This window comes from Puntigrus tetrazona, unplaced genomic scaffold (genome assembly GCF_018831695.1).
Source record: "Puntigrus tetrazona isolate hp1 unplaced genomic scaffold, ASM1883169v1 S000000513, whole genome shotgun sequence".
Taxonomy (NCBI): domain Eukaryota; kingdom Metazoa; phylum Chordata; class Actinopteri; order Cypriniformes; family Cyprinidae; genus Puntigrus; species Puntigrus tetrazona.
In genome coordinates, this window is record NW_025048150.1 from 1,464,316 (window position 1) to 1,491,086 (window position 26,771).

Below are 26,771 nucleotides of genomic sequence, written 5' to 3' on the forward strand. Positions count from 1 at the left end.
GAAAATTGGTCATTTTTGAGTTTCTAAACCTATTTTTCATGATTAGTTTATGCTTATTAATGCTTCATCTAATTGTAACAAGCCTTATTGTCACTTTTTAATAATAATATTATTTTGAAGGTACACCTAAAAAGCGATGTAGCACGATTTTTACTTTTATTCAGAAATTGCCGGCGAATTTCACAAATAACTACAAAGCATCATCGCACATCAAGCTGAACGAGCGAAGCCCTGTTTTCTCATAAAACACACTCCGATGATCTTATTTTCATTTGCAACTTCTACAGTGTAACATATAAACAGAACCCGAAAGACGCGGTTCGTTTCTCGAGGCGCTTTTAGAAGAGCGGCGTGGAGAAATATCAAAATACAAAAAATCCTACTTCGATTTGAGAGAAACTACAGCCACTCAAGCGACTTCATCTGGCGTATGACAGTGTATGGCTCATCCCTGCGTGCATTTATTCACTGTGTTCCTCTTTTTATTTTTCGCGCGGCCTTTTCTCCGCGAGAAACGGGCCAGTAATTCTGGTCAACAGTACTGAAATGATATTCAGAATTTCAAACGGGACGACGGCTCTGCAATGATGGCTTGGAAACAAATAGCATAAATTATTCAGAGAGCGAGGAGAGAGAGAGAGAGAGAGAGAGAGAGAGAATAGACTGTGATAGATTGGTGGTTTTCGTAGAGTCGTCCCGCTACCTTTTGTCCCAACAAAGGTTCCAATCACAGAATTCGTCCGTAATATGAAAATTCGCTCAATGAGCCCCGTTGGCTTCGCCGACCGTCTCTCTCTCTCTCTCTCTCTCTCTCTCTCTCTCTCTCTCTCTCTCTCTCTCTCTCTCTCTCTCTCTCTCTCTCTCTCTCTCTCTCTCTCTCTCTCTCTCTCTCTCTCTCTTTCTCTCTGTCTCTCTGTCTCTCTGTCTCTCTCTCTGTCTCTCTCTCTCTCTCTCTCTCTCTCTCTCTCTCTCTCTCTCTCTCTCTCTCTCTCTCTCTCTCTCTCTCTCTCTGTCTCTCTCTCTCTCTCTCTCTCTCTCTCTCTCTCTCTCTCTCTCTCTCTCTCTCTCTCTCTCTCTCTCTCTCTCTCTCTCTCTCTCTCTCTCTCTCTCTCTCTCTCTCTCTCTCTCTCTCTCTCTCTCTCTCTCTCTCTCTCTCTCTCTCTCTCTCTCTCTCTCTCTCTCTCTCTCTCTCTCTCTCTCTCTCTCTCTCTCTCTCTCTCTCTCTCTCTCTCTCTCTCTCTCTCTCTTCTCTCTCTCTCTCTCTCTCTCTCTCTCTCTCTCTCTCTCTCTCTCTCTCTCTCTCTCTCTCTCTCTCTCTCTCTCTCTCTCTCTCTCTCTCTCTCTCTCTCTCTCTTTCTCTCTCTCTCTGTCTCTCTCTCTCTCTCTCTCTCTCTCTCTCTCTCTGTCTCTCTCTCTCTCTCTCTCTCTCTCTCTGTCTCTCTCTCTCTCTCTCTCTCTCTGTCTCTCTCTCTCTTGTCTTTTGTGTGTTCGGCGCTCAGATTAAAGAACAGGGTGATGCTCTTGGCCGGCAGCGGTTGCTATGGAAATGGGGTTGCCGTCGCTATGATAGGCCATTCATGTTTGATTAATTGGTTTTTCAATGCTTCTTGGTTTGTGAAAGCCCTTAAAGAGCAACTCCACGGAAAATGGAAAATTAATGGATTCTCTCTCCCTCTCTCTCCAACATTAAAGCTACTTCGCCGCATTTGAAAATTGAACTAATGGTGTTGCTGAAATTTGATTTGAGGTTGGAGGTTGTGTTTGGGCTGCTTTTGGAGGGGCTGTTGAGTGTTGGAGATCTGAAAACCGTCTAAATGAGGAAAGGCTTTGTTTCAGGTCCGCCATGTCCTGTAGATCCCGGGCTAATTCATCCGCATTAACAAAAAGCTGTGCGTTCGTGCATTTTTCTTGCTCTTTCATTTTAAATTTCATCTATTAGCAAGTCTTCAGAGGTTAATTAGCGCTATTACAAGCTCTCGCTAAGATCACAGCCGTTACGGTAATGTTTACCAAGAGCCGCTCGGCCCAGACCTCTCCGACTTCATTAATCATCTTAAAAGCACACAGTTGATTCGTAATGTTTAATTCAGCTCAACTCGTGAATGTTGCATGGCACTAATAAATGCTGGTTCATCAACTTTCTCCCTCTATTTCTATTTCTTTTTGATTCGTGGTTGGCTAAGTATTCCTATTTATGTGTAAATGAATACATCCGTTCGCAGCGCTGCCGTCGACATCCGCTCACATCTCCTGATGAGATGCTTTTTGAAGAGCGGCGATGGAAATGAAATACGGTGAAATATTAAAATACACGAGTCACGGCTGCTTGGTTCGAGAGGATTTCGGGATCGGAGAGAAACGAGAACTGTTGCAGTTTTAGCAAATTAACTGATTTAGCAGCGCCTGGCTTCATCAAAGAGTGTCTGTGTCTTTTTCTTCTTTATGCTTGCGATAGAAAGGTACACATGTGTATAAAATATGGGAATTTCAGCATCGCAGAAACCTGTGTCTAATTAACTAAACACCCACAATCAAGTTTAACAGGTGCTGAATGCACGAAAATAGTGCATATTTGCAAGATTGAGAACGGTGCCATGCAAATTGCACACTAATGCATGCTGAATAAAGAGTTGCATCACCTTTTGTGGCATTTCAGTGCAAAATCGTGCATCCTGAAAATGCGTATAAAAGGCAGATGTTGCATCGCATTTCAGTGCAAAAAGTTTAACCAGGAACTAAATGCACTGAAATGCATTTGCACCATACAAATTGGATTGCGGCTACAAGTTATTCTGCATATGCGAGTGGAATTTGCTTGATTGCGTATATATAGTCATACTAGCGTTAAAAGAAAACCCATTATGCATTGTATTTCCATGCATAATTATATGTCTTACTAACTTCCAAGATGGGGAATTGTGGCATTCAAATTGCATCTTGGCCACAATTTATTGAGCATTTTCTTCTGTGTATACCGTATAAAAGGGGTATTTTCTTTATTGTGTGTGTATATAGCAATAATAATGCATTATGCATAATATTAATGTATGCAAATAAGGGGTTACACTGCATTTCGGTGCAAGAAAATGAAGAAGGTTCCAAATGCATAAGAACCGTGCCATGTAGATTACATTTCATTCTGTTTTGTATATAAAAGTGGAATTTGAAATAATACCAATGCATGTAAAATAAAGGGTTGCGTTGCATTTTAGAGCTAAATGCACTATGACACACTAGAATCGACCTGTGCAAAATGCGTTTCAGCCACAATTCATTCTGTGTATACAAACAGAATTTGCTCTAGTGTTGATAATTCTTATGTGTGGATAATAAGAGATGCATCGTTGTGCATTTTCTTAGTTGCAAGATGGAAAATGCACTTATTATAAATAAATTCTCTTCTATACACTGTACAGTAATGCTAATGTATGCAAAATAGGGAGTTGCATTGCATTTTTAGTGCAGGACAGTTGCAAAATGCATCGAAAAGCTCCAGAATGGCGTGCGAATCGCATTTCGGGCCACAAATCATTCTTAGCGGTTTCCCCTCTGTGCGTACGAGTCGTATTCGCTTTATATATGGTAATTTTCATAACCGTTTCTTCATATATAGTTCGTTTAACTCATGTGAAGGTATCATGTGGTAAACTCGTACTGTTGTTTTTACTCGTCGAGTCACTATTGTGGTTGCTCTGGGATTCTTCCGGGTCGAGCACCAATGGCGCTGTGGCTTTCTGAAGCAGCTTTGAAATTCATGCGGTTGATGACTTACTGTAAATGGCGCTTATCCATCTAGATCTCTCTGTAATCTGTTTGTGATATAAGTCAGGTTGAAACTATAAAGGACACTTTCAAAACCCCAGGGTTCACATACGTCGCGATTTGGCACGGCTTTGTACAGTACGCGTTCGAGTGAACGATAAGAGAGCCGCTTTGTAGCGCAAAAGTCATTATAGAGTTGACTAAAGTAGCCACCGGTAATCAGGCGGCCGCTTCAAAGGGTGAGGGAAGAAACTAGTGTCTTTGTAGATTGGCCTCAATTGGTTATTTCGCTTCAAAATTCGTCCTAGTAAAGTCTGGTGTTCTTCTCTCACCCTAGATGCCGATGTTTGCGGGGCAGGCGGGCAGTCATTACCCCCGTCACAGCCCCATGATAAACCCATCTGCCCGGATACTGCCCCATCCCATGAGCGCCCTGTCCCAGCTCAGCTCTCAGATTGGCCAAGGCTCCTTTACTCACGGTTCCCCGTCATCTTCAGGAAGTCAGTCAGCCACGCCCTCTCCCTCGAGCTCCGCCCAGGAAGAGGAAGCAAAGTACCACTCAAAGGTACAAGAACGGCGAAGCGCTGGCGTTTAACTGCGCGATGTTCAATGCAGCGCTTTCTCTTTAGATTGAGAGCTTGATTAGACTTCACAGAGGCATGTGACGATGCACTAGCAACGCTTTTAAAGCATTTATTCATCGAAGCTGATGTTGATTTAGAAATGCATCGCAAAAACGCTTTTCTTACTTGTTTCCAGCTAAAATATCTAAAGAATGAAGTAAAACTTACTTGTAGTTAACGTACTTATCTTGTTTTCTGTTAATAAGATTATTTAGCTTGATTCAAAAATTGATTTAAGAATTTGTTTTATTTTTTGGCTGAAAACAAGACAAAATATTAAGATAGAAAATGTTTTTTTTTGGTTTTTTTTGCAGTGTAGTTGCTTAATAGCATGCATATTGCTAGAATATTAGCCATTTATTAGTGATAATTAAGCACATATTAATGCCTTATTTTACATAATCTTATTCTACATCCCTAATCCTACCCAATACGTAAACTAACTATTAATAAGCATCAAATTAAGAATTTATTGAGGGAAATTTCATAGTTAGCAGGTAACAAGTGTTGCTCAATTTATTTTTACTTGTTTTATCGTAAGACAACAATTTCACTTTTTTCTTGAAATAAGAATTACTAGATATTTTGGCTGGAAAAAAACATTATTTTTTGCAGTGCATGGACTAACAACACTTTTATAGCATTTATTCATTAAACTTGATGTTGATATGACTGCAAAAATGCTTTTTTGACTTTGATTTTTGTGTTGTTTCCAGCCAGAATATCTAAAAATTATTAAATCAAGAAGGGTTTTCTTGACAAGTGCAAATTATTGTCTTGTTTTAAGAGAAAAAGATTTGTTTTTAGTGTATTGTTCTTCATTGTTAATTCATGTCTGTTCATAACATATCAACCAGTATCAGTTAACACAACTAGAAATGTTACAAATATGTGGAAATTGTGATCTGTGATTAGTACTTGGTGTAAAAAACATTGTTAGTTCGTGTTAGCGATTGACTTTCATCATTGATGCATTAAATTGATCAAAAGTGACAGTAAAAACATTGATAATTTTTACGAAAGACTGATGTTCTTTTAAACTTTCGGTGTCTTGAAAAAGAAGACGTATCACGGTTTGCACTAAAATATCGAAGAGTTTTCAATAATTAGTCATGTGACATTGAAGACTGGAGTAATGATACTGAAAATTCAGCTTTGATCACAGCGATTAAATTACATTTTAACATATATTCACACGGAAAACAGATATTTTAAATGTTAAAAATATTAAGGAATTTTACTGTTTGGGACTTTTTACTGTAATTTTTAATCGTATAAATGCAACCTCGGTGAGCAGAAACTATATGCAATAGCTCTTTGGCCTCTATTTCCGTTTCTATGGTAACTAAAGCTCCCCCGATTGGTGGATTTTTCCCATCAGGATGGTTAGTCACTAGGAATTGGCCACGGGATCATATGTCAGCAGCTCTCTCTTGAAAGGTTGATGTTATTGTGAAAAATCTGTAAATGAAAAAAACCCCCCGAATGTGTTTACTTCCGGAATCCGCTCTATAGAGGAGCGTAATCGGCAGACGAGGGCTTTGAGAACGATTTCCCCTCTTTATTTAAAAGCAAACGATTTCGCGCGCGTCTCAATAGTGTTTACAAATCTCTGCATTTTAACTTCACATCTTGACGTCTTTTGTTCCCTGTGATTTGTTGGCAAAAACATTACTCTGTTTCTCTCTCTCTCTCTCTCTCTCGCTCTCCCTCTCTATCCCTCTTTTCATTTTCATTGTCCCAGAAAACCAATTACTCCTGCTTGTCCGTCATCCTCTCCTTTTATTGGAAGTGTCAGTTTGAATTTAATTTGAATGTTGCATGTAATGCGCAGGCAGCTCGAAATCCCTCATTATCGCGACGCTGCATGCTTAATTGGATTGGAGAACACAAAGAGTGAATTAACTTACATGATGTTTAAATTACATTGTTCTTCAGCGGGCTTATGGAGGAGTCCGGCCTAATACGGCACAAGGTCCGGTGCAATTATACCTGGTCCTGGTAGATTCAGTCGGCCTGCGTTTTAATAATAACTCAGTCTGGACGACAGAAACAATTAGCACTTTTCGTTCCCATCGGTATTTCTTTTACTGGAGATGCAGCGCTGCTCACTGACACGTACGAATGCACGCTAATGTATTTAAACTCTGTGACACCGACACAAACACATCCATCCCGCGTTTCATTTTCCTCCGGAATGCGCCGTGCGCTCATTGATGGCATATGTGGGTTTGTTTGCGCTTAATTAAATTCGATGTATATAAATCTAAAGCATTTAATGGCTGGATTCCAGAACGCATGTGCTGCTTTTTAGCTCGTGTTCGCGTCCGCCTGTGTTTGACATATGTTTTGTATATTCGTGCATGCGAACGTGCGCTTTTGCGTGCGTTAATTGAATCCTTTAGTTTGGAAATATGCAGCTGTGCACACATCAGGGACGAAAGCGCGCACACGGTCATGCACTTAGTAGTGAACGAAACTCTGTTTTACTGCAATGCATGCAAACACGAAACAACATCGCCTTCTCGGTGCCGCCACAAGTGCACTATGCTACATACTCGACGTATTCAGCGTGCAAAAGAGAAAAGAAATGCTGCACGGATAGCACGTTTGGGTTCGATTCAAGTCAAAACCACACTCTGTATTTTGTTGCACAAATCTCATGACAGATTAGAGACGCATAAGTACGCTCGCTGTGAATGACATTTGAATTATTCAGACTGACGGCTTCATTTTCGGACATTCAGAAGTTTATTTTCTATGTGGATGTATTTCCGTTTAGAAAATCAGGACATTTCATTGGAATTAACCACTGTTAGCATAACAAGGTCTATTTGGGTTCATGTTTTGTGAAGAGAAAGTCATTTTGTTCACTTTTAGTACCTTAAAATTCAAGTTAAATGCATCAATGGTCCAATTTTAATATATAGAGTATTTGTTCCATAGAAGCTAGTCTTATTTTAGTATCATTGAGATAGTTTTCATTTTCCCTTCAATTTTAGTTAAAGTGTTTTTGTCATTTTTATTACTTCTGTTGCATGTTTATATAATGTTTATTTACATTTGACTTAATTTAGTATCCCATTAAACAAAATTAAAATAATAAAGTTGTCTCGGCATGTATACGTTGTATATTTAATATCAGTTAACATTTATTTATTTATTTGAGTTTCGGTTTTTGTTAACTGTAATCCTGCTCAAAGAGCATCTTTTAAGAAAGTAAATGGAGTTTTTAATTTCCCGTCGACTTTTGATTGCGGTAATGACTCTAATATTGTTTATTGTGGTGATGATCATGCGAATCCCATGTAAAGTCAGACGCGTGTGGAGATTATACAGCGGTCTGTTTTAATGGAGCATCATCCAGCCTTTCATGCTACATTTCCTCTCTTCAAATTAGTTTTTTTTCTTTTTTTTTTGCCACATTGAAAATGCTGATGAGAGAGAATGATGTTATCTAACCATCAAGTTCTGCCCTAGAAACCTCTTTCACTCGTTCGCTTTAACTGTGTTTTCAGTCCTGTTAAAGACAGAGATGCATTGTCCCTTTGTTTCTCACCACCGCTCTTTCTTTCCTCGTTTCCACTGGTTTAAATAATGCAATTGTATTTCTTGATTTTAAATGCACGGCGGTTTTAGATGAAGAAACGCGTATTAGCGCGCATCAGACATGAGATGATGCAGCACTGATTCAAATGGGATATTAACAACGTCTGCTGGACTCTCTGCATTAAGAAATCAATTTCAGCCGCAATGTTTCAGAGCTCTGAAGAGAGTCCGTGAGCTGTCAGAGCAGATTACGGCGCTGGCGCTTGACTGAAAGCATTCTGGAATTCAGTGCATCCCATTTTTATTTCATGATGTTTGCAGATAAAAGACAACCCGCATTTGCATAGCCAAACATGCTTATGACTGGAACGGCAGTGCATGCTGGGAGACGCAGGCTGTGGGTGTAGACGCACTCGAAGATCTCTCAGATATCAACACGTGCATTTAATATTTCATTTTCGTACTCTGCTCTTCCAAGAAACCGAGCTAGAATGGCTTGTAGCGGTGTGAAACGCATTTGTTAATTTCTCTCTTCTCCTTCAGATCACAGGAGAGAAGCGACCCTCCTCTGACATGATGAAGCCCAAGCCCAAACCTCAGAAGAAGAAGAAGAAGAAGGACCCCAACGAGCCGCAGAAGCCCGTCTCAGCCTACGCACTCTTCTTCAGGGACACTCAGGCCGCCATCAAGGGCCAGAACCCCAACGCCACCTTCGGAGACGTCTCCAAAATCGTGGCCTCTATGTGGGACAGTCTGGGAGAGGAACAGAAGCAAGTGAGTGCATCCAGTCTCTCTTTTATTTGAGTCCCAGCTTTGTCTGAGATGTTTGCAGATAGAAGCACGGTTTTTGGACGGATAGATGTTGGACGGTCGGGTGGATGGACGGATGAGAAGAGAGGGATGGATGGATGGATGGATGGATTATAGAGAGAGATGGTGGGTTGAGGAATGATGATAGAGAGAGATGGATGGATGAATGATAGAGAGAGATGGATGAATGATGGATGGATGGATGGATGGATGGATGATAGAGAGAGATGGTGGGTTGAGGGATGATGATAGAGAGAGATGGATGGATGAATGATAGAGAGAGATGGATGGATGGATGGATGGATGGATGGATGGATGGATGGATGGATGATAGAGAGAGATGGATGGATGGATGGATGGATGGATGGATGGATGGATGGATGGATGGGTGGATGGATGATAGAGAGAGACGGATGGATGGATGTATGGATGGATGGATGGATGGATGAAAGAGAGAGATGGATGGATGGATGGATGGATGGATGGATGGATGGATGATAGAGAGAGATGGATGGATGGATGGATGGATGGATGGATGGATGGATGGATGATAGAGAGAGATGGATGGATAGATGGATGGATGGATGGATGGATGGATGGATGGATGGATGGATGATAGAGAGAGATGGGTGGAAGAATGGATGATAGAGATGGGTGGATGGATGGATAAATAAGTAGATAGTGAGAGAAAGAGAGATGGATAAATGAATGGATTTGATGGTAGAGAAAGATGGATGGATGGATGAATGATGGAGCGAGATGGTTGGATGGATGGATGGATGAATAATTAGATAGTGAGAGAAAAAGAGATGGATGGATGGATTGATGAATGATAGAGAAATGGGTGGGTGGATAGATAGATAGATAAATGAAAAGAGACCATTATTTGATGAATAGAAAGAAATTTGATTTGTGAGTCTATGTTTGTTTTGTAGAGTAATTCTTTAGTATGTATTCATTCGCACAGGAACGGGTGTGTGTGTGTGTGTGTGTGTGTGTGTATCAGTAATGAGCTTTGTATACAGTGAGCTGTGTGTGTGTGTGTATTTTTAGCATATCCTCCAGAACACACGGCAGCGATTGCGTGTCAAATAAGAGCACCTGCCTCGGTGACAGAGCACCGGCTGATGTTTCTCTCGCGCTCCTGCTTTTCTTCTTCTTCTGAGAGCCGCTGTGTCCTTTTATTTGCAGTTAATTTTTGCCTCCTTCACTCTCCCCTCTTCACCATGAATCTTCATTTTGCCGCTGACACCCTTGAATGTGAATTCCTCATTTCCCGGGCTCTTTTTATTTATATCTGTTGCCTGGTGATTCGATCATGCTGAGAATACGAGATTAGCCATCACCCGGCGCCCTTCAGTTCCCCTCAAGGACATCTGCTCTCCCAAATCTTATTGTTTGTGCATTTTAACCCTTCGGCTGCTGGAGGAAGCGTCCGGGCTGCCTTTGGTTTGTTTCCTAGCGTAACAAGGCTCGCCCTTGCCGTCTGTTTGTCGTTTTTCTTTATCTGGGATAACAAGGTGACTTCTGGGACGGTTCCTCGGTGACTCGACTGTTCTGTACGAGGTCGCGAGGGCCATGTCCCGAGGTGCGTTTAATTCTCTGATTAGCATCGGTTATGTCATCTCTCTCTGAGATCATCACCTGTTTCACCTTTCGGCTCCGTTTCGATCCGTAGTGAGCTGTCTGCTTAGCACGTGTGTTTTCAGATCAGTCGGAGCTAACTTCAAACTATTTTAGCGTAATTATTTGTGAAATTCACTTCGTTTCTGAGTGAAAATAGATTCAAAGTGAGCCCCGCGCCAATTATTTTCTTCATGTTTCTTTTTACTCATAATCAAGGGAAGCTAGGGAAACATTATTGTATGTTATTTTTTGTATTTTATTATGTTTTTGTGCCATTTGCTGTTTCATTGTAATATTTTTTTAATTTACTGTAATTTAAAATTTTAATTTCTGTAAATTAAAAATTCAATCTTACACTAAAACGTAATTATATATATATATATATATATATATATATATATATATATATATATATATATATATAATTTTTTTTTTTATATATATATATATATAAGTTTAATTTTTACTTTATTTAATTTTTATTTTTTTATTTCTTGTGTTATTTGCCATTGCATTTTTATAATTTGGGAGTAAAATGGTTCAAAGATGGTCAGTCATTCATCATTTTATTTATTTTATTTATATTTTACTCTTAAGGGCATATTCAGTGAGCTTTAGTCTTTATAATCAATAAAAGCTGAATTACTTTAATATATTTTATTTAATTTTTATTATTTAATAAATTTTTTTACTCTTCATTTTCTGTTTTATTGTAATTTGTAAATATTTACTTTTTGATATAATATATTTGTTTTTTTTATTACTTCATTTTTACTTTAAATTTCACAGTAAATTGCTAAAACAATTAGATTTAATTGTGCTCAACGTCTCGAAATGTAATGTGACATTAAATAGTTTTCAGTCTTTACTTTGTACTCCGAGGCCATTCAGTGTTCATAATCTCGCAAAACAAGTGCAGTGTTATGTTTCTGGTCCTCGGAGCGCAGTATTGTGTGAAGAGCCGCTCTGATAGGACCATTAGTGGATGATTGATAGGCCTCTGCTCCAATAGATGACTGTCATTTCTTTTAGTGATGGCCCTGGCCTGTCAGTCATGTGAATGATGAATATGTTAAATGATGGAGAACCGCGGTGACTGATCAGGCATATTTCCAGCCACCTCTCAACCGCAGGCCATAAGCCCTGGTTCCCTCACATTTCTTTACTGGACAGAGAAGCTCCGGTCACATCCGCTTCATTAAGGACAGGTACTAGATAGATACACAAACAAACAAACATACAGCTCTTATTATTTTTTTTACATTATTTTATTGTATTGAATATTATTTAGAATTATTTTAAATTTTCACTTTAGTATTTTGTTATATTCAAGATATCATCCTGTTACATTAATATTTTTGTAATGTTTGCCTTTTTAGATTTTCTTCTTGTAGATTTGAGTTATTATGAATAATTATTTTACATTTTATATATTTTCGGGGAGGGGTTCTTTTTACAGTAGTATTTAATTTTATTAATAATTTTTGTGATTATTTTAATATTATTTATAATTATTGTCATTTTTAGATTTTTTTATTATTGCATCTTATCATTTTAATATAATTTATTTTCACTTTCAATTTGTAGATATTGCCATCTTTTGTCATTTAGAACTTTAATTTATTATTTTAATATATTTTTTACTTTTTGTAAACCTCAAAAACATCCACATATATATATATATATATATATATATATATATATATATATATATATATATATATATATATATCCGACATATTTCACTAAAAAGAAAATAAAAAAATAAAACTGAATGAAAACTTTATCACATTTTTCCACCAAATTTTCATTACCGTAATATGAAACCTATGTATTATTTAAATGTCATTAAAAATTGTAAATAAAATAAAATAAATATATTAAAGCGTTTACCAAGAAAAGGCAATCTTTCTGTTTTATAAATGTAATATTTAATTCAGTTCGCTACGTGCCGTTCGTTTGTAAATAAAATAAAAAACGAACCCTTAAAAAAACAAAAATGATAATTTTTTTTCAAGCATTTATTTAATTAACGCTGACTTAGTCAAATTAAAAATACTTTTTTGTGTTTGTTTTGCAGTCGAGTGTATTGCAGTAATTAAGATCTGACGTGTCATGTGACCTGGGCTTCATGTGTCTCGGCGTATAATGATGTTGTTCTCTTGTTCTCCGTCGGGAGAGTCACGAGTCTCCCTCATTAATTATGAAGCTTTTCTCGTCTGAAGGGTCTCGTGTTGTTTCTCGTCCTGAACGATTGACTCGGGTCCCGATTCTCTGTCAAATATCTCTCTCCCCTCCGGCTTTACGCCCGTTCACCGTGTCAGCGGGTCTCGCCGGTTATTGTCTTCCATAATTAAGCGGTTATCAAACAAGAACGTTTCATTAAGGTACAATTACAGCTAATTCTGCGGGGGGCGCTCCGTTGCTCCTAATTCACAGCGACCTGCTCCCTCTCTGACGGCTTCAATTGCTAATGAATCCGCTCACTTTGGAATAATTAGAAATCCTTAGGCATGGTAATTTATTTAAGAGCTGCTGTCGTTAGGGCCACTCATTAGCGGAGGTTAAATTAATTTGAAACCGAAGCTGCTGGGAGCTCCTCGGGAGTTCATTACTACAAAAAGCGACGCCACCTCGTTCAATATTTAACCATCGGCGTGCGGAGGTCACAAACTCACGCTCCACGAAGGCGTTCGCCGCTATTTTCGTGGCGTTGATTAATTGTTGGTTTGAATCAGCGTCTCGGTGAGGTTCAAGCGTGCTCACGGATCAACAGTTACTTTCATAATAAAACACCTGAGCCCAAACGACAAGATCTTTCATTTACCTTCTTATTTAATTACATTTATTTATTTTTTGTGTCATTTGTTGTTTTATTGTAATACAGTTATTGTTATTATATTTAAAAATATATGTATAATTTAAGTAATAAAGTACTTGTTTGTAAAAGTGAACATTTAGTTTGTAGTATTTTTTATTATATGCCATTTGCAGTTTTATAAATTGCGAAATTTGCTAGCAATTTCTGCATGATTTTTTTTAAAGTAAATCCTACTAAAAGCACTTTTACTACTTTGCTGCATTTTTATTTTATTTTATTTTTATTTAATTTTGAGCTGAATATTTTTTATGCTTTTTTGTTTTTAATTGGTGTTTTTTAATTGCAATTATAATCATTTTTAAACATTTAATGGCAATTTTTACTACAAATTTTTACTATGGTGATTTTTACTACTTCTTTTTATTTATTTTTTTTCTATTTGAAATGAATGAATGAATAAATGAATGAATGAAGTATTTACTAGCAATTTTGTGTCTTATGCTGTTTTATTGTAATCATTTGCAAAAGTTACTAATAATTTCTATGTAAACATTTTGAAGCAAATCCGACATTAAAATGTTATAACTCTTAGTTTTTATTATTTTATGCCATTTGCTGTTTTGTAAATTGCGAATTTTTAAAGGTAAACCGCTTTTTACTACTTTTTTAATGGTTTAATTAAATTGTATTTATTTACTCTTTGTGTTTCAGTTCATCACTATTCTAGCAATATTCCTGAAGGGTTAAGTGTTCACGAGTTCCCAGCATGCATTGCGGCATGAACACATGGTGCAACTGAGGGCATTTTACATTTAGCAAATGAAGAATATCAGCTTGAAAAAGCAAAGCGGTGTCACTTTAAGACAAATGTACTGTACGTCAGAGAGAGGGTTAAACAGTCGCTGCAGTTTCTTGGTTTTGAGGCCAGATTGTGTTTGTATTTTCCATCCATGCATGTGTTTGCTCGCTGCGAGTGTTGTATGAATATGTGCACATTTCGTTAATGTGTATTTCCAGCTGTAGCTGTAGAAGTTCATGATTATTTACTGATTAGAGCAGCTTCAGACATATCCGCTTCATTAATGACTGGCTGTGCACCCATTTCATTATTTTATTTTATTTTATTTTATTTTATTTTATTATTTTATTTAGTTTTATTTAATTTTATTATAATTTATTTAATGAAATTTTATTTTATTATTATTTTAATATTTTTATTATTATTATTATTATTTCTATTTTATTATTTTATTTTATTATAATTTATTTAATTTAATTTTATTATTATTTTAATTTTGTACGTATTTTATTTAATTTTATTATTTCTATTTAATTTTATTATTTTATTTTATCATTATTTAATTTTTAATTATGTATTTTATTTTATTATTATTTATTATTATTTATTATATTTATTAATATTATTTATTATTTTATTTTATTGTTTGGTTTATTTTTTAAAAAATGGATTAACTGTTACATTTATTTATTTATTTATTTTGTTATTCTTAAAGCATTTAAAATAATTACAATATAAAATGCATTTAATTAACGTATATTAATAGATAATATAAAGTAATATTTACTTGCATCGCGACATTGCTATCATGAAAATACGGCGCATTTATGGGAAGAAATGAATTTATTGTTTAAATTACACCGAAAGCATCCCATGTATTGTTCATGAGACCGTATTGAGATATTCAGGAGATGTTTTTTTCCTTCCTGTGGGACCTCAGCCATCCTCCTCTTGTTAAGTCACACTTCTTCTCCTCGTCTGGAGCGGCGTGACGTATTCTGTCAGCGCTTTAAAGCGTGTTTCCCCTCATCAGCTGAAATCATTCTGATGTCCGTCCCAGTTTCACAGGGAATTGGCTGCACTTGTTGCCAAAAAGAAATGGGAAGTGTGATTCCGGGACGTTGAAATGATTGACAAGCAATTACATTAGCCTGCATTGCATTTCATTCACTTTCTTTGCAGTAAATTCAGTCTTCCTCTTCCGCTCCCCCCGGCCTTTTCTCTCCTCTTCTTTCTTTGATGCACACTTAGAAATCGGTCTGGTTTTCTAACGTGAAGCCATATCGAAAGTGCACCGTAAAACACGATTTTATTGGTAATTACATTTTAAAATAGAATAAAAAATCTTAATAGAATAGGCCGAAGTGATAAAATGACTAAAGCTAAAGCTGTAATATAAATAAATAAATCAATAAAATATCATATAAACATAAAAAATCAAAACAAAGATGACAAAAGCACATTAAAATGCAACACTGCAATATACTTTTCGCAAGAAAAAAATACCTGTCAATGGGTTCAGAAAAAAAAATTAGGTTTAAACTCATCGGTTAAAAAAATAATTGTTGTTATAGAAATAAAAATAAAGTTGTTATGTGGTGTAATTTTGTTTCTTAAGTAAATGTATTCTGATTTAAAACATTTTTACATCTATACCAGGTCTCTTAAGCTAAAACTAGAAAAGAAAAGGAAAGAAAATAACGATGATGATGATCATAATAACAATAATAATTATTGGTTAAACATTTAAATAATGAAATATTGTTTTTAATTTTTTAAAATAACAATCATAATTTATTACAAACATTTATGCATTTTAATTAAATAAAAAGCATGTCAAATTAATCGTTTTGTAAAGAAAATAACGATGATGATGATGATGATGATAATAACAATAATAATTATTGGTTACTTAAAATCGAACAAACCGGAACACGGAGTAGTAAAATATTTATAATTATTTAAAATAACAGTCGTAATTTATTGCAAATATTTATCTATTTTAATCAAATAAAAAGCATTTAAAATGAATAATATTCGACCATTTTTTTTAAATGTATGTGTATTTAAAATGATAATAATCTAAATAGTATACTTGTTTGTGTTGGGGATAAAAACACTGAGCAAGATGGTTTTGTTTCGACTTTTCTCCACTGAGACAGTAAGCACCCGAGGACTAGGTTTAGGCTAAACCAGCGTGTGTGTTTCAGATGCGAGGGGTTGAAAGTTGTGGACACGCCACGGACCAGGTGCAAAGCAAAGGTTAACCGTTCGTAGTCCGGCGTTACGCTCGTGTGTGTTTATTCACGCTTTTGTTTGGTCTCCTCGCAGGCATACAAACGGAAAACAGAAGCAGCGAAGAAGGAGTACCTGAAGGCCCTGGCAGCGTACCGAGCCAGCCTGGTTTCCAAGGTAACGAGCCGCTTCGCGTCTTGAGATGTCTGAGGGTCAGCGCCGATGCCGAGGGAACATTAGACTAAAGATTTGAGCTCGGTCTCGTGGGAAGAGCCGTCAAAGCAGGAGTACTTCTGCGTGTGCAAAAGATCAGACCAAAATGAAGAGACTCTCATTATTCAGTCACCTTCACGTCAGGCCGTCGTGTGACTCTGTGTGAGAAATACAGAGCATGCAAGCTACTTTCACCATGTTGTTTGAGGCCGGCGTTGATATTGTCAATTAAAACTAAAGGTTAAACTAATATGAAATATTAGAAAAGTGCATTATGTTGCAAAACGAATGCATGGCTAAAACAGAAACAGACGTGGATATATATATATATATATAGAAATGTTAAAAGTCTAAAGATAACATGAATACAAAAATGACGAAAGCACATAAAATAAATTTAACTAGACTTTAAAATAAATAAAATGCGATTTAAAGTCACAAAAAAAACGATTCTCTTATTATTTACTTACAAAATGTTTTTATTGATGGAAAATCTTCGTATATTTTCTCAAAATTAAATTTTGGTCATTTTGCCGTGTCATTTTTACCACCTTTTGACATCTACCTATCTATTTTTTATTTTTTTAAATGTTATCGTTTAAGTTGCATCTCAAAACGTAATTGCGACTTTTTGCTGCGTTTTTAAGCTATTTAGAATGTTTTATCAATAATTAAAACTATTTAAAAAAAAAAAAAATTCTAAAATGAAATAATTTAAGACGATAAAAAAATAAAATATTTATAAAAAGCGCTCTAGCTTTTAAAGAAAAAAATACAAATAAACAGATATAAATTAAACATAATATTAAATAATAAAAAAATAATAAGATGCATAGTATAAGATAAATAATAAAAAATAATAAAAAATAAAAAGCTGTAGCTGCATGTAAATAATACAATCACGGTGCACTGATTTAGCATAGAATAGAGCCTTGTAAAGATCCTGTTAAACAGGTTTGGAGTGACACGCGAGGGAATAAATGATGACAGATTCTTCATTTCTGTGTGAACTGATCCTTCAGACGCTCGTTCCTCATTCTGTTGGCACGCTCGTGTATACAGTCCCAAAAATAGCATCATTAGCTCAAACCTTATACATAATTGTGTCAGCGATATTCATCTCTGTCATGTTTCGGCGGTCACTAACTGTTGTTGTAATCTATTAGATTGCACCATAAATCGATAACAAACTCGCCAAAGCAAGCCGTCTGACAGATTCAAACGAGCAGAAATCAGCACGATCGCATACGTTCATCTGCATAATAAAACGCAGCCGCTTCCAAGCGCTAATTTTACATTCATTGTTTCTCTTTTGAAAAACGCAAATTGCATTTTCATGCTAAACACTCTCTCTCTTTCCCCATACCTCGCTCTCGGAGCTCCTTGGCCCAAAACAAGAGCGCTGATTAAGCCGCGAATGCAGCATTCATCAACCTCGGAGGCTTTTATTAAACGCCTTTCTCGTCCTTCGTTGCGTGTAATTAAATATTTCGTCAAAATCTGCTTTTGCCAGATGCTTTGATTGATGTGTTCGTATGCTCTCGTGCATTGAAAAGGAGGAAAATATGACAGGAAAAAAAAAAAAAGACGATCGAATCCACATGGTTTTCACGGCTCAAAACTTGAAACATACACTCATGAAAAGAGGTGATTCTTTTTAGTTATAAATGAGGTTTTATGCACTATTTTTTGTTGGGATGAAGAGCGTATTTGAGACTAAAGCGCGAGAAGAATCGATGGGAAATGTTGAGTTTAAGAGTGTTTAAACTCATGCACCTGCCGCTATTTTATAATGCGATGCATTACTGTCTGCTGGTTTTTAGATAAATGTGGGTTTGTGTTTGTTATTATAGTTTTAAAATCGGGAGAACGGGAGTCTTAAAGCGACAGTTCACCCAAAAATCAAACCTTACTAATCCTCACCTCAAACCTTTATGAGTTACCTGGAACTCAAAAAGAAGATAGTTTGAAGAACGTGCAGCCAAATGGTTTCCGGTACCCATCGATCTCCATCGTATGGAAGTCAACGGGTTACCAGCAAGTGTTTCTTCAAAATAGCTTTTTCGGCAATGTGCATATTACTGCAATATTAGCCATTTATTAGTGCTGTTTAAGCACATATTAATGCATTATTCTACACAACCTTATTCTACATCCATAACTCTACTCAATCCCAAAGCCTACCTTACCTTACTAACTATTAATAAGCAACAAATGAAGAAGATTGTTTTGGGTTTTTTTTAAGAAAGAAACTTATACAGGCTTTATAGTAAATGCATGATATATATATATATATATATATATATATATATATATATATATATATATATATATATAGATATATATATATGATGTTGTTTAGAGTTTGTAGGGATAATGAGGCAAACACTTAATAACTATTTGATTTATGCATCATCTGAAAGCTGAATAAAAATGCTTCCCATGTATGGCTTGTTATGATTGGACTAGGGCTATATTTGTCTGAAATACAACTATTTGAAAATCTGGAATCCGAGGAAGCAAATAAATCAAAATACTGAGAAAACAGCCTTTAAAGTTGTCCAAATGAGGTTCTAAGCAATGCATATTACTCATTAAAAGTTAAGTTTTGATATATTTACAGTAGGAGACTTACAGGATCTTACTATTTTACTTATTATCTTACACTGTGTAAAGGTTTAGTCCTCCCAGCTCAATTTTCAATTGACTCATTGCATCTAAATGTTTCCCATCGGCCCGATTGAATTTATCGTTTTTTTTGCAATAGTTGTCCCAACAGAAAATAGTCGAGGGCAGTGCAGAAATTCAATTGGGCCAATGGACAACTTTAGGTGCAATGAGTCAATTGAAAATGTCGAGCTGGGAGGTCGAAATATCTTTTTAGTGTAAAAGAAAAATGGCTGTATTTTTGACTATTGCTCAAATACACTCCAGAGACATACGACTGGATTTGCGTCCAGGGTCACACATGGTGCACGATGAAGTACGTTCAGGACCTGGTCAAGAGATGTTTGAACACGTCGCTCGCTCGAACAGCGCCGGCTTTCTTTTTCCGAAGGCCGCTTCGTCCCTCAATCTTTTCGCGTTGATCAGTTTAGATGTTCTGCTCGATGCGTGGAGGTGACGGCTGATGAAGGCGAGCGGCCGGCCGTCACGCTCTGGCGTCCGAAACACACGTTGCCACTTGCGATGCATGCTCCTGTGTGAAGCGGTAACGAAACAATGCTCTGCCGTGAACGCGTGCGCTCAGCTCTCAGATCACAGAGATGCCACTGACTCTTCTGAGGTCCTTGCACTATAAGACGATGCTCGTTAATGCTTCGTTTTTCATGAAATGATCCTCCTAAACTTTTGCAACGAGTCGTTCGATTAAGATCCCTTTCTTTCGATTGCACACTCGGCGAATCTGAGAAATGAAATAGTTCATCGAAATCTGTTTCTCTCGAATCATGCCGGATAAAAAAAGGTTTGGAGGGTTAGAGTCTGTGCCGATTTTCAACAAAAACAACTAGTAAATTTCATAATTATTTACAGAATTTAATTGCACAAGTACAGTGATTGAAATATAGCACTCCTCCAGTAATGTACTTTTTTTCAGCCTCTTATTCTGCCAAATTCTTAACTGCAGTATTATATTGACTTACATCTATCAAATCCATAGTGTTTTTTGCCGGCTCTGAACATGAAAAGAAGTTGCATCTTTTCATTCATGAATGAGTTTTTCATGCATATTTTTTTTTGTTGTTGGAAAGATGAAGAGCTTATTTGAGACTAAAGCAGAAGAATCAGTGATAAATGTGTCTGAAAGTATTTAAACTCATGCACTTGCTGTTAACATATACCAGTATTTATGTGTATATTTATTATGTATATATAAACACACACACACACATGCATGTATGTATTTAAGAAAAATATGTTTGTATATTATATATTTCATTACATATGCATGTATATACATGTTAATATTTTCAATATATATATTGTATGTGTGTGTGTCTTTATATGCGCATATAAAACACAGCACACACACTAAGTCTAGAACTCTCTATTCTAATTCTATTCTTTAAAAAGAAAATAGCTTTTCTAACCCATCTAATCTATTTCTTTTTATTTGTGATACAATTGACAAAAGCAAAAAAGACTAGCTCGTTCTATTTCTTTCTGTTCTATCCGTTTTGTTGTTATTTGATAATAAGAGTCGCTTTGGATAAATGACTAAATGTAAAACTTTTATTTTGCATGCAGTGGATCACTAAATGTGCTGTGCGTGCACTCTGTCTTGCAGACCTACAGTGACCCGGTGGAGAGCAAAAGCGCTCAGTCCAGTCAGCCGTCGCCACACATGATGCCCCCAACGCCCCTGTACAGCGTCCCACCCCAGCCCTCCTCCCCGTACCTGGGCCCCAGCCCCTTCCCTCTCTCGGACCTCCAGAGCTACGCGGCGGGGGCCCCCAGACACGGCCTGCCCCGGGCGGCCATGCTGCCCGCGCTCAGTGCCTCGCCCCCAGCGTCCTTCCAGATCAGCCCTCCCCTCCACCAGCAGCTCTCTCTGCACCAGGGCTCCCTCCTCAACCAGCCAATCCGCATGCAGCAGGTCCAGTCGCAGCCAATCATCTCTCACCAGATGGGCCTCCAGGCTCCGCTGCACTCCCGGCCCCCAGGACAGCAGGTTAGTGTGCATGCTGGGAAACGCCGCACGTGCCGCCGGATTGAGACGGATGTCTGGTTTGCTAGGATAGGACAATATTACAACTATTTGAAAATCTGGAATCTGAAGGTGCAGAAAATAGAAATCTTAAGAAAATCATCTTTAAAGTTGCCCAAATGAAGTTCTTAGCAAAGCATATTAATAATCAGAAATGCAGTTGACCCATACTTAAGACTGCTTTTGTGCTCTATGGTCGCAAATGTGCAACTGTATCATATAATGCAATGCTCTCAACTTCAGCTTCTGTCTCCAGTGTTTATTTGATTTTCATTTTGACATGCAAATGACATATACTCCAGAAATTATAACTGGACTAATTTCCTCAATTAGACCAAAGGTTGTGTTTAATTGCAAGTAAGCAGCCCTAGAAAAGTTTATTGTTGCCTAGTGTGTGTGTGTGTGTGTGTGTGTGTGTGTGTGTGTATATATATATATATATATATATATATATATATATATATATATATATATATATATATATATATATATATATATACGCCCTTAATAGTTTAATAGTATTTTTTTATTTTTGCAGAACATAATTTCAGTCCCATTCTAAAAATCAACATATTAACATATATATAACATATATATTCTATATATATACAGAATGAATATCATATCTTCATGCAATACCAGTTATATAATTTAATATTATTGTTATTGTCATTTCATGTGTTGCATTTTGTTAGATTCTGCAATTTAGTGAAATGATATATATATATATATATATATATATATATATATATATATATATATATATATATATATATATATATATATATAACGTGTAGTCTAAATGGTAAAATGTATTGATGCTACAATTAAAATGATTGTTTTAGTGAAAAAATGGCATACAGTGTGAAGTACACAGTATATAGCATTCCACTCCTAACTTGCCGTGATCTAAAGTGTCATTTTTGTTAATTAAAAACATATTTTTCATGTGAAAAACCCCTATTTATCCCCTGGTTTCTGTTTAAGACAGTAATAGCGGTGATCAGAGTTTTAGCCGAAACTAATCTTGTTGGGAAACTGTTACCCAATTAAGCTGGAAGAGGGACAGGTCATTTAAAGCTTGCGGCTAGCGGTTTCAGTTTGAGGTGAAACGAGACGAAGTGAGAGCTGGGGTGGAGGACGTGTTGTTTTGGAGGTGTTGTCTTTGTCAGAAGACGCCGTGTGAAGCGAAAAGGTCTGATTTTCCAAAGCACCATCAGCGTTTAGCACCTCCCTGCCGTGAAGCAATAAAAGAGAACATTTTATCCGCTGTGAGAAAATGAGAAGTGAGAAACAAATTATGGGTTTAATTCTTAGAATGCATTTTTAATAGCCTGCTTTACATTTCCAGAATTTATTCAAAATTCGAGTTTTGTATGTCAAGAGGCCCCACACTTGCATTGCACCGGCCGAGCATTCGTTTGCATACTTGCATACGTTTCTTGCCTGAAAATGCTGATAATGTGCCGCACGTGTGTTCTCTGTCTCCCAGGGATTCTCTCACTTACAGTCCGAGTATCAGAAGAGCGTGGGGGGGTCTCAGTCTCCAGGGGCTCCGAACCCAGCGGGCCAGAACCCCGACTGGGACAGCGAGTACTGCAACCGGGAATGCGGCGGAAACCACTGCAGGTAAACAGTGCGTTTGTTACGATGCTAACTGCGCTTGTCCCACGAGACGCTCGTCGGGGTGTCAGGGGACTCGGCGAGCGCGTGTGGTTTCAGAGCAGCGGGGCATGAATTATTTATTGTGTAATATAACAATGCAATGCGGAAAAAAAACATACAATAACGCAGTCAAAAGTACTAGTGCGCCCCAAAAATAATATTCTGTCATTATTTATTCAACCTCGTGCCTCATTCCGGCTTTCTTTCTTACGTGGAACGCAAAAGTAGATATTTAGCCGAATGTTCACACTGCTCTAAAGTGATCTCGATTTTTTTTTTTTTTTTTTTTTTTTTTTTTTGGAATTTTGTTTAAATCAATATAATTTAACAAAAAAAAGTAAGTTTACCTAAATTTTTAGGACCCTATGTATTATTATTATCATTATTATTATTAATTTAGCATTTAATTTAGCGGTTAATTATCAAAAAGCATTTATAATTTCTCAGCAATAACTTAATTCATTCCATTTAAAAATAAATCAGTATTCACAGTTATATTCACTAATGATCTTCCACCTTGTGGTTTAAGTGTACTGACCCTCTATTCATTTATTTATGGACGATTTATTTATTTCTTTTCACGTTGAACAATAAATGAAACGTTCGTGTCTTTCTTCTGCAATTCTGCATGTGTTCTCTTCATCATTCTCCAGCGCTAGGACCGATGCTGCAATGTTGGGGCTTTTTTACCGTAGCCGCTCAGACATTTTGCCCAATATCTTTATTTTTCTTCACCGGATTGGTTTGAGTTTTGGTGCGAGGTGACGTTTGGGTCCGCCGATAAACGCGCAATCGTCCTTTTGGGCTGAAAATCTTCTCAAGAGAACTTTTGGAGTTTTTTTCTTTCTTTAAGCGAAACGTTAATGTTTTCCTGACGCTCATTTGTTTCTCATTGTTTCACAGTGGCAGTATGATAGGCAGGGATAAGCCACTCTACCTCACTTGAAGCAAAACAAGGAGAACGGAAAGAGAAAAGATGAAACAACACCAGGGAGTCCCCCGCACCTCTCCACCCTTCCCAGGCATCATCAGTTTCCCTCAGTGTCATTTTTCATTTGTTTTTAGAAGGATGTGTATGTGTACGCGTTCTGAAGACTACTAGTGATCCTTTCATTTTTGCCAAGCACTTAAAAATGTACAGGCCTCTCCGCCAGAGACCTCAGAGAGCACTCAACCCGTCTCTGAATAAACGTAAAAGAAAACGACAAAAAAACATGTATATAACAAAAAACGAAAAGGAAAAAAAATAATAAAGCAAACTACCATTAAACTGGCCCTCAGGGCAAATGAGCTTTAACTAAAACAGAGGAAAACTCTCCTCGTAGTTTCTCAGTTACTTTCCCTCTGGTCTCATATTCATTTTATTTCGATGTTTTCTTTTTTTTTTTTTTTGCTGTTGTACTTTTATTTATTTCCCGCTTGCAACATAGCGCTTCTTTTGACCAGCAGGTCTTTTACTTTAGAGAAAATACTCTTCTGAGGGTGATACGTTGCTGTTCAACTAATGCTCTGTGAATTTTAGGCAAAAAAAATGGTAAAAAACAAACAAGAAAAAAGAAATGCGCAAATGGAAAAATTGATAAATACAACTTCTTTTTGTAATTTTAAAGACCCGTGTAGGTCTTTGTTGATCTGTCACAGTGTGATTGTAAATATCACTTTTTTGGGGGTCAAATTGGGAAGATGAAGTCCAGATATTTTTTCTTCTTTAATATGACTTATAATTCATTGATTTGTATTTTAAATGGTATTTTGTGAATGCGTGCCGGTATGAATGAGCGTGTGTGAGTGTATTTGTGTGTTGTGTAACTGAACAGCCTGTGCAGGTGATATCAGAAGAGTGTTTCCACACATACACAATCTTGCATTAAAATCTGTGCTCACTGGTGTGATTTCCCCAAAAAAAGATCTACGGCAAAAAACCATGACGGACTGCATGACCTGGCTCTCCATTTAGGCTCCCCGATTCAACCGAGCCTCTTTTTTTTTGTTTGTTTTTTTAAGCACGACTGTTTAAGTCTATGGAAGCCGTTTCCGCCAATGAAGAAAAAAACGTAAAACGGTAATTGCGACTTTTATCCCACAATTCGATTTTTTTGCGATATATATATATATATATATATATATATATATATATACTGAGAAATAAACTCACAGTTGTGAGATATAAATTCACAATTGCGCGATATAACCTCACTGAATTCCGACTTGCGAGTTTGTAGCACACAACGAGAAAAAAGTTTGAATTGCGAGATTAAAAAAACGTCGCAATTACTTTTTTTTTAAATTCAGCGTCAGAAACGGGCTTTCGTAAAAAAAGTCCCAAATTGAAAAAAAAGGTAATATTGACTTTTTATTTCGCAATTATTTTTTTTCTCGCGATTGCAAGTTTCATTTCGCAATTCAGACTTTTTTATCTTTTGCGTGACCGCAAAAGCGCAACAGCGAGAGAGAAAAACGGCCGGATTCGAAAATGGCGGCCAAAAATGGCCTTCCGCAACTCCGAGATCGCAAACGTACGCTTTTACGAAGAGCGTTCGCAGCCAAAATCGTGAGGTGACTTGATCAGCTTTGTCGATTTACTCTCAGGTTCCACGCGCGACGTTTAGAAGCGTAAATGCTCCAGATTCAGGTCAAAGGCCAGAAACATACCTTTCGCAAGTACGCAGACGTGAACACTTGGCCGACGCGCTGCAAGCCCGGTTTCCAAATGTTTGCGCCATCGATCCTCATTATTCAGCAATTATTCACTCTTCGGTTCGTGTCAATGGCGCCACCTGTGGCCACGCATATAATGCACCGCATTTCACTTTTGTGTGCTTGCATAGAGTTTGTTTCAAGCCTGACGCAGCAGTGTTGTGTTGAAACCCGTTTCATTTCTTTTGCCTGGTCTTGACTGACGTTAAATCCACCAATATAACATGTAAAGGTGAACTATAATGTTCTCAATGTGAGATAATACAGCACACAGTAAAACAACAGTGGGTCTATAGTTTTCTAGTAGCTTTTGCTAGATGTTCTATTGTGTTGATCTCATCTTTTAAGTTTCGTGGGAAAAAAAATTAAACGCATTTGATCATTTAGTCGAACGTTTTATTTTAATCTTATTTTCTACTGTAGCATACTATTTTTAGTTGAATAAAAAGAATAACTTCTAAGACATTTAATTTGTGTACAAACCTGCCAATTGTAGTTATTTTATTTGTAAAGTCAGCAATGATAATTATTTTAAAATTGTTATCGACAAGTTGCCCATCAGTTAATATTTAATAATGTTTAACAGGTTTCTATTTATGAACAAAATGAGATCAATTTTGCTTATAACTACAATATTTGAATTTTATCGTTTTTTTGTTTCAGTTTTGTTTTTCATTATGATGATGATGATGATGATGACGATGACAATTGCTTTTATTTTTTATTTTTACTTTTTGAACGCTGGTTTTTTTCTTTCCTTGCCAGCCAGGTCATTTTGTGTCACTATGCCTTTTGTTTCATTTTGTCCGTAATAAAAACGTTAAATGAGACGTTTGTGGTTGGGTTTTTTTTTCTTCGTTTTGTTATGTTTACGTGCACAAGGTGTTGATTTCAACCACTTCCGCAGTTTGTCCTTTCAGTGTGAAATAAAATGAATCAACAAAACTTGGTCACCCTGGAAAAGACAACAAACCAAACAATACAACAAACAATACAATATAAATATATGGATACAATATGAATACAAAAAAGTATATACTTTTCTAAGCATATATATATATATAATATGTATATCATTTTATGTTTTTTTTTATTTTAATGATATTGTAATACTTTGCAATAATTAATACATTGACTTTGCAATAATTAAAACATTAACAATGCATTTATTACTATTTATTAATCTTCATGAAAATAAAGTTTATTTTGTTTATTCGTGTGAGTGCATTAACTAATGTTAACAAATGGCACCTTAAGTGTCAG

The 26,771-nt window shown here is 36.6% G+C and overlaps 1 protein-coding gene across 7 annotated transcripts in view; it reads left to right on the forward strand.

Annotated features, from left to right (window-relative positions):
- Window positions 1-26,338, forward strand: part of tox2 (TOX high mobility group box family member 2) — a 126,216-nt gene extending 99,878 nt beyond the window's left edge. For 4 of the 7 annotated variants that reach the window (XM_043232177.1, XM_043232179.1, XM_043232180.1 and 1 more), the window contains 6 exons: window positions 4,100-4,327; window positions 8,478-8,708; window positions 16,322-16,402; window positions 20,727-21,110; window positions 22,639-22,775; window positions 23,715-26,338. In XM_043232177.1, coding sequence (XP_043088112.1) covers window positions 4,100-4,327; window positions 8,478-8,708; window positions 16,322-16,402; window positions 20,727-21,110; window positions 22,639-22,775; window positions 23,715-23,757 — 1,104 coding nt within the window. In that variant the 3' untranslated portion in view covers window positions 23,758-26,338. The remainder of the gene's footprint in view (window positions 1-4,099; window positions 4,328-8,477; window positions 8,709-16,321; window positions 16,403-20,726; window positions 21,111-22,638; window positions 22,776-23,714) is intronic. The other 3 variants (XM_043232182.1, XM_043232183.1, XM_043232181.1) reach the window with 1 other exon arrangement.
- The last annotated feature ends 433 nt before the right edge of the window (window positions 26,339-26,771 follow it).